We start from the raw sequence: 18874 nt of genomic DNA, 5'->3' as shown, positions 1-18874 counted from the left end.
AAATAATCGAGTCTGGACCAGACAATCCAGTGACTGATATCATGAGCATCGTTCTACGCAATTGGGATACGATGCCATGAATCAACCAAGTCAGTGACTTCCTTGGCTGTGTTGTCAACGCAATCACTGTTTGAGATCCCATGGAAGTGGTGGGCAATGGCTACATGTCCTTTCTTCCACTATCAATTTGGCCGGCACAGCTGTCCCATCAACTCGTCAATGGGAATACACAAGAAGATCCCAGTGGTGGGTCAGGTTTCTCCATGGATCCGAAATGCAATGGCCATCCTCCACCCAATCCAGCTATGAAGTAACCTCCCATGGCTGAACTGAGGCCATCCAGCTGGCCGTATATCAAATCCTGAGTGAGGTGGATCCAAGTAACTGCATTAGATCTGAAACAACTGGACATATTAATTGCTCCCCCATTGCGGCCACCCAGCCAGGGGACCCTTCTCAGCATACAGGGGCAGATTGTAGCCATCTCTGGCAAGTTCACGTCCAGGCACTTGTCTGACATGGCCAGCTTGCTCTCCTGCTGGTCTTTCAGAACCTCCTCTGGGAAACATGGATGTGTGGTGTCTGGACTCAGTACTCCCAGTAGGAAATGTGTGGGTCACCCAAGACCTTCAAACACTCACCAATTTACAGAGACCCCATTTTGTTCCACTCAACATGTTACCGTCAGAAAACAGAAACGAAAACCCAAAGGTAAACCGAACCTGTTCAGCTTCATCTTCAGCCCAAGGCAAGGGCCTTAACTAACTATAAAAGTCCAGTTTCAATCTCGCCAATCCATCCATCAGATCCCAGCCATCTTGGCAACTGTGTGGTAGTCAAAACACACACATCGTGATCAGGTAATGGTATATGTTAATAAAATACTTGTAAATTAATATTATTGTTTAAGAGCCACAGATGAATAGCCTACTGTTGTCATTGACTGACAGAATATTTTATAAGGCAAACACTCGATCAATCTGTAAAATGAAAACAGTGAATGAAATTAGTCATTTATCTAGCTCTAAGATGGATCCCATCAAAATACATTGATAATGTAAAAAATGATGAAATTGAATAATCTGTATCAATGGGGAATTATAGTTTATGTTCAATGCACATTAACTTCTTATTCCATTCTCTGGAAACAAGCGTTGATTAAAAACACTTCTCTGTTACTCTTCTGCCCTACTGTCAGCCATGTGACTGCTGTGACGACTGTGCGTGAAATTTAATGGATATGACCAAATGTGTTAGGTTGCCGATGCTGTTGGTTCCAATAGCGGCTGTGTGGTGATGTGATCTGATGTTAGATGATAGTTACTGCATTTATATCGCATTTGAAACTATTCCTTCCCACTTACCCACGATATTGCTTACATTAATTTTGATAATGCTTCTTTTTCTTCAAATAAATAGGAGGGCCTGAGCCTAAATACAGGATTCTGGCACTGACGTAATGGAGGTTTTGTATTCGTAAGAGTAATGTCAGAATGTGTATGGAGAGATACCAGTATTTGATCTTGCTCGGACATGATAAGTAATCTCACATGTTATTATGATTCAGATATGAACATTCAGGAAAAGACCTGGTTTACCTGATCCGGTCTGCCGTCTGTCAGTAGATACATCGCCTGTGTATCCAGATCATTCATGGCATGGGTGATGGCTGCATATGTATTAGTGGAGCCCCAGCAACTGAGCCCCTGCACCCAGGCCCAGGCACTTTGTAGGCTACGCTCATTGACCTCCACCAGACGATCTCGCCAATATAAGCATTTGCTGTTAAAGCTCACCAGATTCAATTTCTTTTTGTGTCTCAGTTGCTCCTAAAAAAGATAAAACATTTCAACGGGATATTTCATTCACTTGAAATTTCTTTGAATTTTTTTCAACTTTGAAATAGCTAACTTAGCTAAGACATCACCATGTTTTACTTTCTTTATATACTCTTTAAAAAAAGAAACTATACATTCATAAATTTGATAAATTTGGACTTGATAATTTTTATATGGTAGAAATGGTATTTCTTAAGTAATCATTATTTTTCTTTAAATTTTTGAGTAAACATGCAGATTGCCCAAAATGTTATGTTGAGAAGTCGCGACGGAGCAATTCGCCCAAATGCAGCTGCAATGCCATAAACATGAAGCACATGCAATTTTTTAACTGTTGTGACAATTCCTTTGTCAGCAAGGATTAAAAGGCCAGGACAAAGACTGCTGACACACACATCAGAAAACGAGCTGTTAAAATGCCACGTCTATCAGAAGCAAAAACGCCATTGGCAGACTGCATGCGGGTGATACACGTTTGGTGATACAATTGGTTTTATCATTTTTTATTCAATAGATTAAAAATTTATTCACTATTTCCCGCAGTGTTATTGAAAATAAATTTCTGTGACACACTTCAACAACAGGTCCTCATCGAACAGGTCAAACAGCAAAATAAAGAGTTTCAAGCAAATCTTTAACTTTATTATACAAAGGAATAAAATCAACAAAAACATATCTAAAAGTTGCCAAACTGACATCTAACTTATTATTTCCATCTTTTGTAATATAAGTCAGATGACATCTCAGCTTTTGTCACCTCGATTTCTAGGCTCAGAAACGATGTCTTTAATGCCAAATTATATGCATAAGAAATCTTTGTCACAGCTCGTAACCTGGCACTATGCATCCATAAAGTTCCGTATTTTTAATATAGATCGCGATTTCATGTTTTAAACGTTCAAAATAACATGATTTAACTCAAACCTTTCGTCAAAGTCTGAAAATTATCATACACAAGGACAGTACCGTTGCTGTAATTTGATTGGCTGCCTTAGGTCATATGCTTAAATTTGACCAATCACGAACCTTGTAGCAGATTACGTCGGTGAAACAATATAAGTTTTTTTAAAGTATACTGCCATGGCAGCCTTCGACGTATGTGTTATTCATACGAAGCTTCGAAAATGGAGGTATTTCCTCATGTTAGTGAGCGGACAGCCACTGTCATCGGGAAATAGGTGATGACAGATATTATTTGATGACAAATGAAAATAAAAAAGAAATAGGTAAGTGGATTTTATGAAATCTTATATTTGCCGAAAATCATTAAATTTTCACTTCATTTTCATCTGGACGTTTTTAGCTTACATTATTTTTATTTGAAACAAACTTTATTAAGTTGTTAATGGATTATTTAAATAATGTAATACACATAACTTTTATATTAATAAACAATAGGATTAATTAGACCTTTCAAATAGTGTATGGCCAAACTGTAGTAGCAAAGATGTTTTACAAGCAGATAATTTCCTTGGAAAATGTTGGCTTCATCTATCACACAAGAGTCTCTGGGAACTTGGTGTCACAGCAGTAATCTTATGGTTGGCTGGTGTTGAAAGAGTTAAACGTCGCCCATGCTGCCAAAACAGCAGCGTCATTCATGCATTTCCACCCTTGACAAAAATATTGTTATATTGCCATTTGTGCACAATTAAGCCAGGGATATGAGTGCCAGGGATATGATAAAGTGTTCTTAAAAAAATTAATTTGTTTTAGAATATTTTCTTAATACCTACCTAACTTTTTAGGACAAAATTCAATCAAAAAAAATCTCAGAGGCTTTTTTTTTAAATTGTCCTACCTCACATTTGAAATAAGTTTGAAATCCGTAAACCAAGAAAAAAAATGTTGCCCTACGAATCTTTATATTGCCAATAAATGTCAATAGTGTACACAATGCCAAAAAGGAGGTAATCGTCACTGCATGGTCACATGTCATGTTTGCAGATGAGTACCGATTCACTTTGCAGTTCCTTGATTGGCGTGGTCATGTCTGGCGACATCAAATTGAATAAACGATGTTATATGATGTTTTATAAAGATGATGATTGTGGAAAACATAACTGATAAATGATAAATGATAAAAACTATCTCATAATTTCTTGGATTTAAATACATAAGGCTCTATTTGTATAGAAACTTCAGATGGTTGAATTGTCACAGAGATTAAAGGATACATTTATGATTTATTACAGATTGGAATTCAGTCCTAGATAATTAATCAAACTAGGTATTACAGAAGTTAAGAACTGTAGTTTGAACCTGAGCAGCTGCAATCCATTACAATTAAAGGGGCTTCTCCTCAGCTATCTAACACTGCCCACTATAGCTCACTAGATGCCGTGAGTCGATTTGCCCGCTAACGCAACTGGGCTACCGTCTGCAAGGACAGTTAAATAAACTTGGAGGCATTATTTGTTTTACGCATTTTTTAACACTGATTGGTTACCCATGATCTATGAAGACAAAGGGCACATGTTAATTAATTTCTTCAGCCTAAAGAAACAGACAAACAGAACGGTGGAAGTTCATCAGATGTTGATATTTGTAAATACCCCTGATGTTTATAGTTTAATTATTAAAAACATAGTATCCCTGCAGTGAAACATTATTAGATTTTGGTTTACACGGATAATACTATTGCTATCTCTTTTTGTCATCCATGTTTCTTGGTATAACCCTACACCTGTATATTTGTTGTCATTCACTTGTAGCTCAGTTAATAAATTTATTACAGGTATAATTAGGGGTAGCACCACTCAGATTACCTGACAAAGGTTCCCATTTGGCACATCTTGTGTCTGGGGAAATTATTTAATCTGAATCCAGGTTTGAAGTGAGGTGAAATGTATGTTATGCAATATGCACGTGGCAGTGCAGCAAGAGGAGTGATCAGTTGATTTACTTTTTTGTAAATTAACGGATCATTCCTCGCCATCAAAGGATGAACAGAAAATACGCTGATTGATTAATCACTGTTATCTTGCACAGTGGATATGTCAAAAGTGTTTATATGTTTAGGTTTACTAAAGCAGACTGAATACACATATCTGGGTGCGTAGTGCCGATGTAAGAACACCATACTTTTTTCAAAGGATTAACCAATAATATGTTGATTAATTGCTCATTGTTATCTAACTCGATGGATTTTTAAGAACTGTGGACATTATGAAAACGTTGTAACGTGGGCTTTCTCAGCTGAAGATTGAGACATATAACCCCTATGTAACATCCTGAAACAAACTCAGTTGATCAGTTGAGAAACAAACACGGGTCATAATATCCAGAAACACTTTATATATAGACACGTGACATCGAATAAGTTTCTTGGTACAGCTGCAGACATATGAGATATTGTTCCTTTATGTGGATATTCATGGATACATTCCTCATACAAGGTAGCTGCCTAAATTCATACATTTAACTTTAGTAGGTTGTAATTATGATATTTCCATTTTGTTTTCATTCATTTGCTGTTTCATTGAATAAAGTCATTCTTGGTCCTCTACGTTTTCATTGGGAAGTTCTTCGGTGCGAGAGACGTTGTTTTCACAAGCCTTTTTCTTTCTAGGCATGTATATGTTACAGTCAATGTGTAAAATGTCATTCACTCAAGCAATTTCTAAAATGTCTAAATATTTCAGCAATTTACAATTTGACTGAAACATATGTCCATTTATTGACAGTATTGTCCAACAGATTGACTAATTATTATTAAGAGTCTCCAAACGGTTTAAAACATCACAATAGACTAATTATGGTAGGATTAGAAGCCAAAAATATAGAAATGTACTTCAATCTCATTAAAATCAGATCTTTGTTTAGCGGTAGCGAAAACTAAGAACACCCCATTATGGGTCACGTCAACATAAGCCAATCAGAAGGCAGCTTTCTCTTGCTTTACAGAACTAATTTCAAATTGGCGACTAGGTTTCGAAACATATTTTGACAAATTCTCGATTACAAATTTGAAACTTTAACAAAAGAACATTCTGGAATTGTGTGGATTCAGTCGTTAAGTCCGTAACTATCATTTCGGAATACCCCTTGTTAAAGTTTTCGAGGCTGCATGATTAGAAATCACATTCCGACTGTCACTTTCATGATCTCGTAAGCGACGCTCTGATTGGTCGGATGAAAGGTCGTTCTGACGTGACCCCTAATGGGATGTCCTCAGATCTTTGTTTAGAACTAGGATCTGATTTTAAAGAGATTGAATGTACTTTGAATTTCGTTTTCTATTAATCCTATCATTTTCAGTCTCTTGGTGATAAAATTAAAACATAGAAATGTTTGTAATTCGTTATCATAACATAAATGGACAGATTTTTCAGTCAATTTGTAAAATAACTGAATATTTAGGCATTTAATAATTGCCTTTGTGAAAATTTTACACATTTTGACTATAAAATATACACACGATAAAATAAGCAATGCTCAGGTGAAATATTTACTTTGTGTTGCAAGTCAAAATAGTGTAATACCAAGCAAGTGACATTTCAAAACTTCGTCACCATTACGATGCTACACACAAAGATAACTATATTTCCTTATTATTTCCAATACTGTATTTCATTTTGTTGATACGCCCTTTTACTATCAATAAGAGCGACAAATGCGCTTACGAATGGCGCAGCATTGGTCGCGAACTAGATTTCTGCTATATCATCCAGGTACTCATGGGGGAAAAAACAAAGGCATCAACCAGTCCCTGGTAATTGCTGTAGATCAGTGCCCCTTTAAGCTCTATGGGTATACTGTATTACACTTTAGATGTGGTATGTTACCACTGGAAATTGTAAGGGGAAGGCATTTGGGCTTGCAAAGAACTGAAAGAATCTGTCAACTAATAGTGAAATTAACTGGTACATTTATGGATTGAATGATCTAGATTGTCTTCTATCAGAAACAAGTACATATCCTAATCAATATAACTTTATCCTGTTGATGGCTTCTGATAATAATGTTTAATTAGGTGATAAACATACTGTGTTTTCACTGTAACAAGATAACAAATGGATTTAACCACGCAGCATGCTTTTACATCACGCGACATCACTCAACACATGACAGGCATTGGGAACATGCAGCATAGCAACTTCGAAAACTAACATGAGGTTCATCGTAATGATGACGTCATATCACTCACTGTGATGCAAAAGACATCACAGTCATATGTAGGAAAGCGCCTATTTCCAAGCTCTTTCTGCAGATTTCTATCCTGTTTTTTGGCACAAAATATATTTGACACAACCTTGTAATAACTGCAACTTTGCAGTTTGTAAGTTATACTTGTACATATAATTATTTAAATATGCCTAACAAACTATTCTATTAATATTAGCTTCCGCAGTGATGTGGCCGTCAAATTGATTGTTTCAATCAGAGGGGGTTAGAATGTATAACCTAGCCATGTATATCTACACTGCATTCAACCATGTAATGTCACTGTTATAACAAATGTATGATACTGAAGTACGTGGTGTGTGGGAAGTGAAAGTAAAGCAATAACCTGCTGTCACTTGCTGTCCTTTGCCTGAGGAATATATATTTTGTTTGTATTTTGTCATGAGTCGGAGGACTACATCAATAAGCTTGAATGATTGAGACCTTGACAATCAATCTGATATTTTAAAGTCTCAGTGTCAGTGTCAGTGTAATGAGCTATGAGATATGTAAGTGTTTAGATTTTGCTTTCACAAATTAAGGTACATCACTGACATAAGAGTAGGTACAGTGACATATCACCACGATTCATAAATCTTGGTTCAAATCCTTTTGCTACGCACCATTACAAGTTTCATTTGAATATTTCTTTCTTTCTGGTCTTTTACCCACCTGCATCAGCATGAATAGCTTCTCCTGCACAAAATGCATACTATTCTGCATGGATGCTGAGCAGTCCAACAGAATGTAGATGTTATCCTCCAGAACAGTACCAAACAGCTCCCTGCTCCCTTGTTTCAGCCAGTCAATTCTGGAAAAATAACAAAAGCTATATATTTACGACATTTTCTTGAGTATAACTATGCAAACATGTACAAAAAAACACTTCCCGCTTTGAAGTGCAGTTAAGTTGGATAAGGGTATTTAGTTAATAATACACCACAAAACTTTCATAGTCTGACGAATCACATCTTGGCTGAAGTCAGCATGAGAAAAGAAACTGTCTAAACATGATTGGGTTAGTGAGTATGGTTTTACGCCGCTTATAGCAATATTCCAGCAATATCATGGCGGGGGACACCAGAAATAGGATTCTCACATTATCCCATGTGGGGAATCGAACCCTGGTCTTCGTTGTGACAAGCTAACACTTTATCAACTAGGCTACCTCCCCCCCCCCCCAAACACACACACACTTCTGTAAACATGAACCTTATTGTATACAGTAGAACAAGGATATAACGAACACGGATAGAGCGAACATACGGATACAACAACCTGTTAAAAAATCCCTGATTAACTCCTATATATTATCATATAAAATTTACGCACATAACAAACTCTCTACAGCGAACTAACGTATATAGTGAACTGATATCTGATCCCCATCAAGCCCAAATACCACTAATAAGTGACGTGTATAGGAAACTGAGAAATATTACTCCATGTCAAGTGTCACTGACAACTGGCTGTACCCAATCAACGGCGAATCACCACAATAACTGGTGACGATTCAACTTGTTAAACTTGCATTATGTTAATCTTACCTGTCCATCTGACTAATCTTGTATGTTAAACTTACATTGTTAATACAAGTCAACGGGAGGAAATGTATATAAATGTGTATGTGTCTTGTGTTTTGTTTTAGCCAAGATTGCGGACAGTTCCGAGTGAAAACGTATATAATGAACAACGTATATAACAACTGATTTTTCCGGTCCCTTGTAGTTTGTTATATCCATGTTCTACTGTATTATACTGCATGAATTCAACCTGGATATAACTTGCTTTGATACTTAGCTCTAGGATGAGACACTAACCACCGACTTCAAGGGGATGGCAATCAAATACTTTATTACCCAAACACGCGCACAGCAACATCGGTTGGTAGCTGGAAGCGATGCATATAGCATTACCTTTACAACTGATAATAACAATAACATAACAGGCCTCAGTTGGCTTAACTTCTTTTCTTCTTCTCTGAGAATGAAAACAAATCCTTAATGTAAGATTAGTAACAATAACTCCAGGTATTACCTGGAATAAGTGAATTTGTAAGTATGAACATGAACTACACTTTAGGACTTAAAAATCAAGACAATAGTCTCTCGATTAGCTTGGAGTTTTTCCCTGGCAAGTTGAGTGGTGAGGCAAAGAGCTAGTAGAGAGAATACGTGACCCTCTAAGGTGTGACAACTGTTTAGATGCACATGACTGTGGTGGCGCATAGACAGATGGTCCCTCTTCGAAGGTTGGCCATACTTCCTGACGCACCTTCTGTTGACACGTGTTGATTTCTGAATCAACTTAATCCATGTGAAGCGCTGGATGTGAGAGCTCCTGTGGAATGGTTGGTGCCGAAAATGACACCATGTGTGATCAATCGATACTACCAAGTATCTGCAGCAGCCTTTAGATTTTTAACCATCAGAATAGAGATACACAATATCCCCAACAGAGAATGATATATCTGGAAGAACACGCCCACTTGGACATTTAGAGTGTTAACACGCTAGTCATGTTGATCCTCACTAAGTTGGTGGTCCGATAGTGGAATTTGTGAGTTGGAGCACTGATCTTGTGAAGTCCACATTTCTCTTGCAAATAGACCACATGATCGAATTCGTGTGTTGAGTCGGGAGACAGCTTCTGCGAGGGTAAGCAACGGATTCTGATGAAGTATTTCAACCTCAAGTTCTTGGATAGCCTTTTCTGCTACCTGATTTTTATTAACATTTTTACTTCTTTCCAATTCCAAAGCAATGTTATATTTAGCCAACAGTGCGTAATTGACCAAAGTCTGGAATCCAGGAGCTGGGTCAACATGTATGACAGTCTTTGGTCCCTCCAGGGCAATTAAGGGAAAGCTGAGTTCAATCAGTGCATCACACAATGTTTCATGTCTCTCATTCTTGATGAAACAAGCACTTGTAAAAGATGTTACCATCTCCCTTACAACGAAGATAAACTTTTTCTCTCGCCTCATGATGTCTGCTGCCAGAGACCATCCAACTACGCTGAGTTGACTATTAGTGGAAAAAGGGATGACAACCTTTATAATTTTAGAGATGGCCACACAATGGCGGCATGTGTTTGTGACACTATCTAAAGGCCTGTCCATATCCAGGGCATAGAAATGACATTTGGCAACAAGCTTGAGTTGATTTCAGGAGGGATGATCCAATTGAATGTGTAGTGCTTTAAAGCAGGCCGTCAAGAAAGTTTCTTGATACAATGATACACTTTCTAGACTATGATAAGTGATCAGAGTAACAACTAACAAGGCATCACCTGAGATCTTAGCCACATTAAAATATCTTTTGATATCTTTAATAAGTGTGTGCTTCTTTGAAGGTCTTGTGCCTTGTGAAAGGTGAGTATGAGTGCGTCTTAGGACTGAACACTCCGACTGTAGTGTGCGCCAAGTATTGCAGATCGTGTATGGAAACTTCACAGAGCCCTGAATCACCTCCAGAATATTGATGTTGAAAACTGTGGTCTGTTCCAATTGATTTACATATGAACAAACTTGGCATTATGGTTCATTGCATGCTGTAGCATTTCGACTTACAAAGTCTGATGCAATATTGGCTGAGCCCTTAAGATTACGCACTGAAGCTTGAAATCTACAAACGGTGGACTGGAATGTGGATACCCTTGGGCAATTTGAGAATTCTCCTTGATACAGCTTACTGTAAGCCTCAAAACATGGCTTACTGTCACTCAAAATACACACAGTGTCTTGTGACTGAATAATGATAGGACTGAAGTGCCTTGTTGCCACAGCAATAGATAAGTCTTCTATTTTACACAGAATATATGTCACTTGTCTACCGCTCAATTTGGCACTGAAGAAACCTGCCAAGTAAATTGCCTTCTCACATCACATACATACCAAGTCCATGCCGTTTTACGGATCCACCTGTGACTATCCACAGTTGATCACTTGGTCTGGGTCATGTGATTGGCCTTCTCGACTCAAGTGAATCTTGTGCTTTGTGAAAGGAGTGCACTCGTTCCATTGACCTGTGATGCCTAGCCCCCAGTAGCTTCATCAAGCTTAAGGGGTGTGAGCAGGGAAGAACAGAGGGGTATTACTCTAGCTAAAACCATAAACCCCAATGAATGATCTCAATCCTGTCACTGTCTCTGGCAGGTAACAAGAAGCCAGTGTTAATACTCTGTGAGGATTTGCCTGATGAGTCCCTTGCCTCCATATCCAACCCAAAATAGTTGAGGACACAGGGCCAGTTATTGTTTTGGAAGGTGAAAGACAAAGGTTGTTCTTGTATCATGGAACTGTTCTGGGTGAACAATACCTTCCAAATGACGTGCTGGTTTTCTTGGGGAATTAGTCAGCAAAGAGCCGGAGTCACAGAAGACTAATCACAATTTTATTTACAAGAACAATTAACAATTTACAATATACTTAGAAAATAACTGAGGGTGCCACAGAGAGTCGGTACAACACTCTAGGCTGTGGGAGAGAGGTCTGCTTGGTAAGAGAGTCAAACCCCTTCTCTGCTAGAACTTAGCTACAGTATGTATTTAACAAAGATTTGAACAATAAAAAGGAATAGGATTGGTTGATACACGATTGGTTGTGCCCTATGCTAAATGGATGGCTAGACAGAGAGGAATACTTACTCCTGTTAATCCTGTTGGACTGGCACTAATCTTGTTGACATATTTACTGGATGCTTTGGAAAGAGATTATGGTGTCACTATAAACAAGCTTGTATGGGGGCTAATCCTTAATGCACTGTAGACGAGCTTGTATGCGGGCTAATCCTTAATGAGTCTTAATTGAAGTAATGTTATTCCAATATACCCCGGTAGCTGATGACAGATATACTTAAATAAAATAGTTCCAGGTAATCTATAAGACTATGTAGACATATCCTTTGTCTAGGAGATGGGATCTTGATACCTTAGGCTAGCATTTATCTAAAAGCTTCAAATCTATTAAACTATGTAGACGTAACCCTTGTCTTATTGAATAGTATGTCTAGATGCGCTCCAATTACCTTAGGCTAGCATCTATCTAAAAAGCTATAACTGAAACTACTGATATTTTATATATATATTTTACCTGATGATAAATATTACTTGCTAAACTATAATTATATGAAATGATGTATAAATATTACTTGCTAAACTATAATTATATGAAATGATGTATAAATATTACACCATGATAACTCATAAAAGCACTTGATGTGGATCTAATTATTATAGGATAACTTAATATAAATGTTATACCATGATACTTGTCTAAAGCTGCCAACACATTGGTGAGTGGAGAGTGTCCAAGTCATTTCCGCCAATATAAAGATCATTAGCTAGCTTAGCTATGTAGCCATCCTGCAACTGGTTGCCCAAAACATGACAGCAGTTTCTGATCCGGGCATTCCCATAGCACATCTTGCGTATGTCCTAACTCCCTTGCATGGAGAGATGACTCCGCAGTACTTCATAAACTTCACGTCAAGAGGGATCTGGTAATAGGCTTTGGTGATAATGATGAATTTCCAATTTGTCGTAAAATGGAGTCAACATTAGGCATCAACGAAGGTTGAGGTTTACTATACTGGCCTACCTCAGGAATGGCTGTATCGAGTCAGAAACCCTGCTGTTTTTCTACACAAGAAAGGAAGGATTGAGATACTCTATGGTAATACCAGCATTCTCTGGGCGAACAAATACTCCATTCTGCTCCAGTTCATCAAACTGTTGTTGCAGTTCCACTAATTTGTATTTGGAATACTGTGGAATTCTACCTTTCATTTGAGGCGGTTGAACAAGGCCCATATTCACGGTAGCTTCAAATGGACCAGATGCACCATTGTAACCATCAGTTGGTGGACCAAAGACATCATCATATTCATGCAACTGTGATCTCAACTTGGTACTGTACTCCTCTGGAAACACCTTGTCTGGATCTACCTTAGCTCTGATAGAATGGGAGTTGGGAGATGTAGATACAACTTTGTGGACAATGTGGTGAGTGCTGGAGTCTGATGGTGGATCATGTACAACAGCAGCCTGGTGGATTTGGGAAACATGCTCCTCACTTTTCAAGTATTGTTAAACTTGGTTTGGTATTCATACTTTTCCTGCAACAACTGCAATGATCATAGAAATAGGCCACAGATAGCTTGTGTGAGGTAGGAAGTATCTGCAGGGTTCAAGAGTAAATTCTTGATCTTCTCTTACTATATGTCTGGAAGGGAAACCTCAATAAATTCACCGGACAATACAGTGGAGGGAGCGTTTGGGTCCCAAAACGAATATTCCTGTTGATATGTTTACATCCTAGTTCTGACCACCAGACCTTCAAAATGAAACTTGCGATCACCTCTAGTCAGGTAAAAGCAAGTTTCGCCACTGACTGTCAAAGGTCATGTACCGTCTGTTTGGCGTGCGGATTGGTTACTTTTGGCTACTTCTAATCCTAGGCTTTTAGCAATGGAATGTCGTAAAAGTTACATTGACAACATAATGATCATGGAACTCAGTCAAGTGTGGGGACTGTCTGTCCTGGCCACGGAGATTTGAAGTACACTGTGGATAACAGGATTGACCATAAAATCTATTTCAGCTTCTGCCTCATCTGGATGTTGATCATCGTTTTCATCCAGTATGGCAGCAATTTGCTGTGCTTTAGGCATATACTTGTGATCCGACTCGACAAAACGTTTCTACCATGTTGCACAGGGACTTGACTCTGAGGTCAATCTAATCCTGCTGCTGCTGTGCGCATGACACATGCTTCTTCTGAGGCATGAATTTCATCTAGAAGCGATGTCAGCGATTTTGGGTTTATTGATGCCAAAGGCTTTGAGCTAAGTTCGGGCAATACCTCTGCTCAACAATTTTTGGAAGGTCTTTGTGAATGAGTTGCAACCAAATAAAATATAGAGCAATAGTTTGCGATTTGACCCAATAGTAATAGCATGTTCACTTTTTGCTGAGCAGAGCACTACCATTGGGAATATTCTTCCCATCATCTTGGAATCCATGTGTAGGTTCGTTTCTAGAACGTTTCAACCACATGACGCCATCAACTAGATATGCTGCAAGAGACAGTACATATCAAGTTCTGCCTCCAATTGTCAAAAGTGTTTACAGTTTCTGTTTTCGATAAACACCATTGCTTTGGGGCATGATGTGTTTGAGCCCTTATGATAATGGGATGATTATGACACTTGTCGATTCACACAATATTTGAATGCCTAGCCAGTCACATATACTTGAAAAGTCAACACTTGCCGGGGATATGATGGTCCGTAAGGTGTACTGGGTATTATCGCTGCCACTACCCCAGGGTGAGACACTAACCAGCGACTTCAAGGGGATGGCAATCAAACATCGGTAGGTAGATACAAACAGACTCAGATAGCATTACTTTTACATAAGGGTGTGGGGTATTACCGGTACACCGGTATATTGTGGTGCAAATATTCAGTAATGTTTGTAAATGTAGCAATATATTGGGGCAAATATAAGTAAGTATATTTATGTGTTCCTAATCGATATGGAGATAAAAAATAGTATCTTTCAAGATCCTCACAGCGACAGCCCATTCGCGGAACTCTCTATACCAAGAGTATAACTATGGTGTCATGCGCTGGGAAGGAGCTTGTACTACCATGTGACCGTATTATCTCCCTTGATCATTGCTGGGATACAAAATGGCAGATGATTTCGACATCATCCCAAATAAGCGAGCTAAGGCTGATGTCTGGCAATTCTTCGGCTTGAAGAAACTGAAGAGGAAATCAAATGTTGAAGACAACATAGTGGTATGCCGTTGCCAGGCTGTATTGAGATATGTGGGAGGAACATGTAATCTCACAACACATGTGCGTCGGCATCACCCAGGATTACATTTGCCAACATTGCCGTCTACGTGCGAGAAAGTAAGTTTGAAGAATATTCTTCCACATCACAGAATTCCATTTCGCATATGTTTGTATACTATATATACATACTCTAGCATCCCAAGCCACCAAAGCAATTTTAGCCATTAACTCTTTTCAAAGGAAAATTGGTAATATCACTTGTACAGATCTGTTTAAGGTTTTTGACTCTATGGTCACCCCCATCTTAACCTATGGCTCTGAAATTTGGGGTACTTGCTATTGTAAAAAAATCGAATCTGTCCAAATCGCCTCTTGTAAGCATTATTTAAAAGTAAACAAATCAACCTGCTCAAATATGGTTTTAGGGGAATGTGGGAGGTTTCCTTTACAACTCGCTTACATGACTAAAGTAATTAAATATTGGTGCAGGCTCTTACATCTTCAACCCCACAGATTACCTTCCCAATGCTATTTAATGCTTAAATCTTTAGATGATGTTTGGCGGGTAACTTGGGCGACTAAAGTTTTTATTCCAATTTGGGTTTGGTTTTGTATGGCTCAATCAAGAGGTGGGTGACTCTAAAGCTATTATTCTCCATTTTAAGCAAAGGCTCAAAGATAATTTACAGCAATTCTGGAGTGCTTCTGTAAACTCTTCTCCAAAATGTGATCTTTATAAGCATTTTAAATCCATGTTAAATGTTGAAAGGTACTTGTCATGTCCACTCCCTACCCATTTAAGAATTGTTTTTACTAAATTCAGATGTTCAAATTTTAAAATAGCTTTAGAAACTGGCAGATATAGTAAAACAGACCGTTCACTCAGATTCTGTAACTATTGCAGTAGTAAGGGAGTTAATGTCATTGAGAATGAATTTCATACACTCTTTAATTGTAATTTATATTCTGCCCTAAGACAAAAATACCTTGTTAATCTTCCTATGCCTACTCATTACAGTAATTCTCATGTAAAAAATATTCTTAGTAATTATAATGAGCAAACATTAGTTCTAGTTTGTAAATTTTTATATTATGCTCACAAAATAATTAATGATAAATTCTGTGCCCTGTAAATGTCATGCTCACATGCTCATGTATTTTGGGGCATTGGCCTTTTACTGAATAAACATGTCTGTCTGTCTGTCTGTCTGTCATATGTTTATGGCATCAACAACTTATCCAAACAATTTGCATCGTCACCAACAAAAAAATGACAAAGTCAAACGATTTATCAATAAAGGATTCTGACAATACAGCGCGATTGTCATTAATACAGGATATAACACTGATTAACTCATGAAAATGTAAATTGGCAATATATTGCAATACGTATCGCAATACAGGTTAAAGTATGGCAATAATATTGCAATACAGAATCCAGGTCAATACAGAGCCCTACCTTTACAACTGATAATAACAATAACATAACAGGCATCTACTGGCGTAGAGACAATAAAACTGTTACGGAACAACATTAAATCTAGAAATCAAACAATAGTTATCATTGCTAATTCAATGAAAATACACTACCTCTGTTACATCAGTGACAGAAACCCTGTATTTTGACTGTCATCACACTGTAAAAAAACTTCAAATTATCAACATAAGTTGCACTGTTAACTATCCATAACTCTTCAGGAAAATCTCACTTCTCTCCGACATCAGCAAACTAGATGTAGAATATTTAGGTAGTATTAATAGAAAAATTAATAATGATAACTAATGTTTGATAATTCCTACAAATAACAAAACCTCTATTACATCAGTGCCAGAATATACCTGAGTTATCAGAGGGTTCTGACATTTAGTAAAGCCTTGGAAAGTTAACAGTCTACTGAAATTAAAGAAAGAGATTAACTCAAAACTCTGTGATGCCTATACAATTTGGGTATTTTCCTCTAAATCCAGAGTTTGGGGTTACCTAATTGTTTCAGAAAACACCATTCTAGTTGTTTGACCAATATTTCTTGCACATCTTCTAAAACCTCAACAAACGTCCCGTTTTCGGAATAATGCCAAGGAGATGGTAGATTAATGGTATACTTCCATAGAACTACTTGCATCCAATTTCCCTGTACATTTGGCATTACATAGGGATGTAATATGGAAAGGGACCTGGTGATACATAGCATTCTCCTATTTGCTTTTAGCTAGTGACAATATGTGGCTGATAAGTGATTCCAAAACATGTTTGTGGAACAAAGTAGAGACAATTGATGGATAACAACGTCGTTATTTACTGTTGTTATCCATAAATTGTCTCTACTTTGTCATCTGTCAACGGGTGTCTATGTTAAGTAGCTTAATTCTGCCTGAACCCTTGGAGTCACACTGGCATCCCATGATTGGCTAGTCAAAGACTGTGTCAAACAATTCAAGACAAATTTGGACACATCAGCAGGCTTCACAAAAAATGCATCCCCAACTGGCTACATGAAAGTGGCTAGGGATGTTATGAGCCCAGATCTAGTCACTCTTGAATTTGCAATGAGAAAGATGAATTGGAGAAAGATGGGGCAGCAGGGAAGTTTTGTTTTGACAGTGACACAGAGACCATGACCAGTGACATGCTGGTAATGCAGTTTATCATATAGTGGGTGGGTTTCTCGGCAGGATAAAGCCAACGGATAAAAACGATATCCGTTGGGGTCATATGCGGATAGAGATACAAATATCAAAGGTCAAGTAGGCACTACTTTCAGTGTTTATATACAAACATGGCGTCGTCCTTGTCATTCGGCAATCGAGTCAGAATTAACCATCGGGAATCTGGATAAACTACAGGGATAATTGCAATCATTATTAAAAGAACAGTCCAATATACTGAAAATAAGTGTCTAACTGTGACGTAGCTAAGGCATTTTATAAGTTTTGGCAACATTGAACATATAAATTTCGAAACAATTTAGCGAGGGCACTAGGCCTAGCCAAGCAGGATCAGTAGGGGATCTGTGCTTGTAGACCTCTGCGTCTTGAAACCCTTTCCACAAATTAAAATTGTTGGATATCCTGCCGAAATATGTTTGAATTGTTACCTTGTTTCATTTTGTCGCTGTGTGTACATCTGACTGCACTTCTTAACGTTATGACAGGACAGGCTGACTGTCAAAAACGTCTGACCATGGCCGCGACGTCTCATAGACTAGGGTTAGAGTAGCTTCCCTTTGACAAAGGACAGTTACTTTGACGGACAGACCGATGGATTGCAGCGAAAGGCAAGTAAAAACAATAGTTGTTTTGCGTATATGTTGCTTCGCCACTGTATAAGAAACAGATTTCAGTTGGAACTAAATTGGCTACTGTCACTGTCCGACTGACACATCACTTACCCTGTGGCGTAATAAATATTAATGTGTGCATTCCAGGACAGCTCGCAATGTTTCGGTAATATTTGTGAGAGAGGGAAAGCGACTTTCAAGCACAGAATTAAAGAAAGACATTATATGATAAAGAGGTTATCACGCCTGTGTTTTGGGGGATTGTAAATATCCAGTATTAGGAATAAACACTATGTATGTAGCTGGCCAAGGCTCACTAAATACAATGTTTATTCCTAATGCATGATATTTACCATCCCCAAACACACTGGCGTGATAACCTCTATGTATGTTGAACCAACAAGGAGAGGGTGTATACATGATGTGCATGTAAAGGTCATGACAATTAAATTGACTTTTCTGCTGTGGACACATGTGTTGCTCATAAGAATTTTAAGAGGTTGGTGTGACAAGTCAATACCAGAATTCTCTAAAAATTGTTTGACAGAAGTTAATTACAAATAAATAAACAAAGCTTAGTAAGCATAGCCAAATCATAAATTCTCAGGCTAAAGAATTGCCTCATAATATTATAAATTACATGGAGAAAGAATGTACAAATAAATCATAAAATAAAGCATTGTCCAAAGCTAGTATTGCTGCTGGTCTGTAACTAAAGCACATAAGAGTAGAAGGTGTTGCTCATGAAAAAAGTATTCCATTTGTGCAGCAAATGAACCCCCTTCAC

The 18874-nt window shown here is 37.9% G+C and overlaps 1 protein-coding gene across 1 annotated transcript in view; it reads right to left on the bottom strand.

Annotated features, from left to right (window-relative positions):
* The window catches only part of LOC139449468 (von Willebrand factor A domain-containing protein 3B-like), a 521695-nt gene that overhangs the window by 366709 nt on the left and 136112 nt on the right, over nucleotides 1-18874 (bottom strand). Inside the window, exons 11-12 of the mRNA XM_071230886.1 lie at nucleotides 7677-7815; nucleotides 1599-1829 (exon numbers count right to left, since the gene is read on the bottom strand). Coding sequence (XP_071086987.1) covers nucleotides 1599-1829; nucleotides 7677-7815 — 370 coding nt within the window. The remainder of the gene's footprint in view (nucleotides 1-1598; nucleotides 1830-7676; nucleotides 7816-18874) is intronic.

Source organism: Haliotis cracherodii, unplaced genomic scaffold (assembly GCF_022045235.1).
Source record: "Haliotis cracherodii isolate W230 unplaced genomic scaffold, xgHalCrac1.p SCAF_8, whole genome shotgun sequence".
In the NCBI taxonomy this organism is placed as follows: domain Eukaryota; kingdom Metazoa; phylum Mollusca; class Gastropoda; order Lepetellida; family Haliotidae; genus Haliotis; species Haliotis cracherodii.
This window is presented reverse-complemented; position numbering and strand designations above follow the sequence as displayed.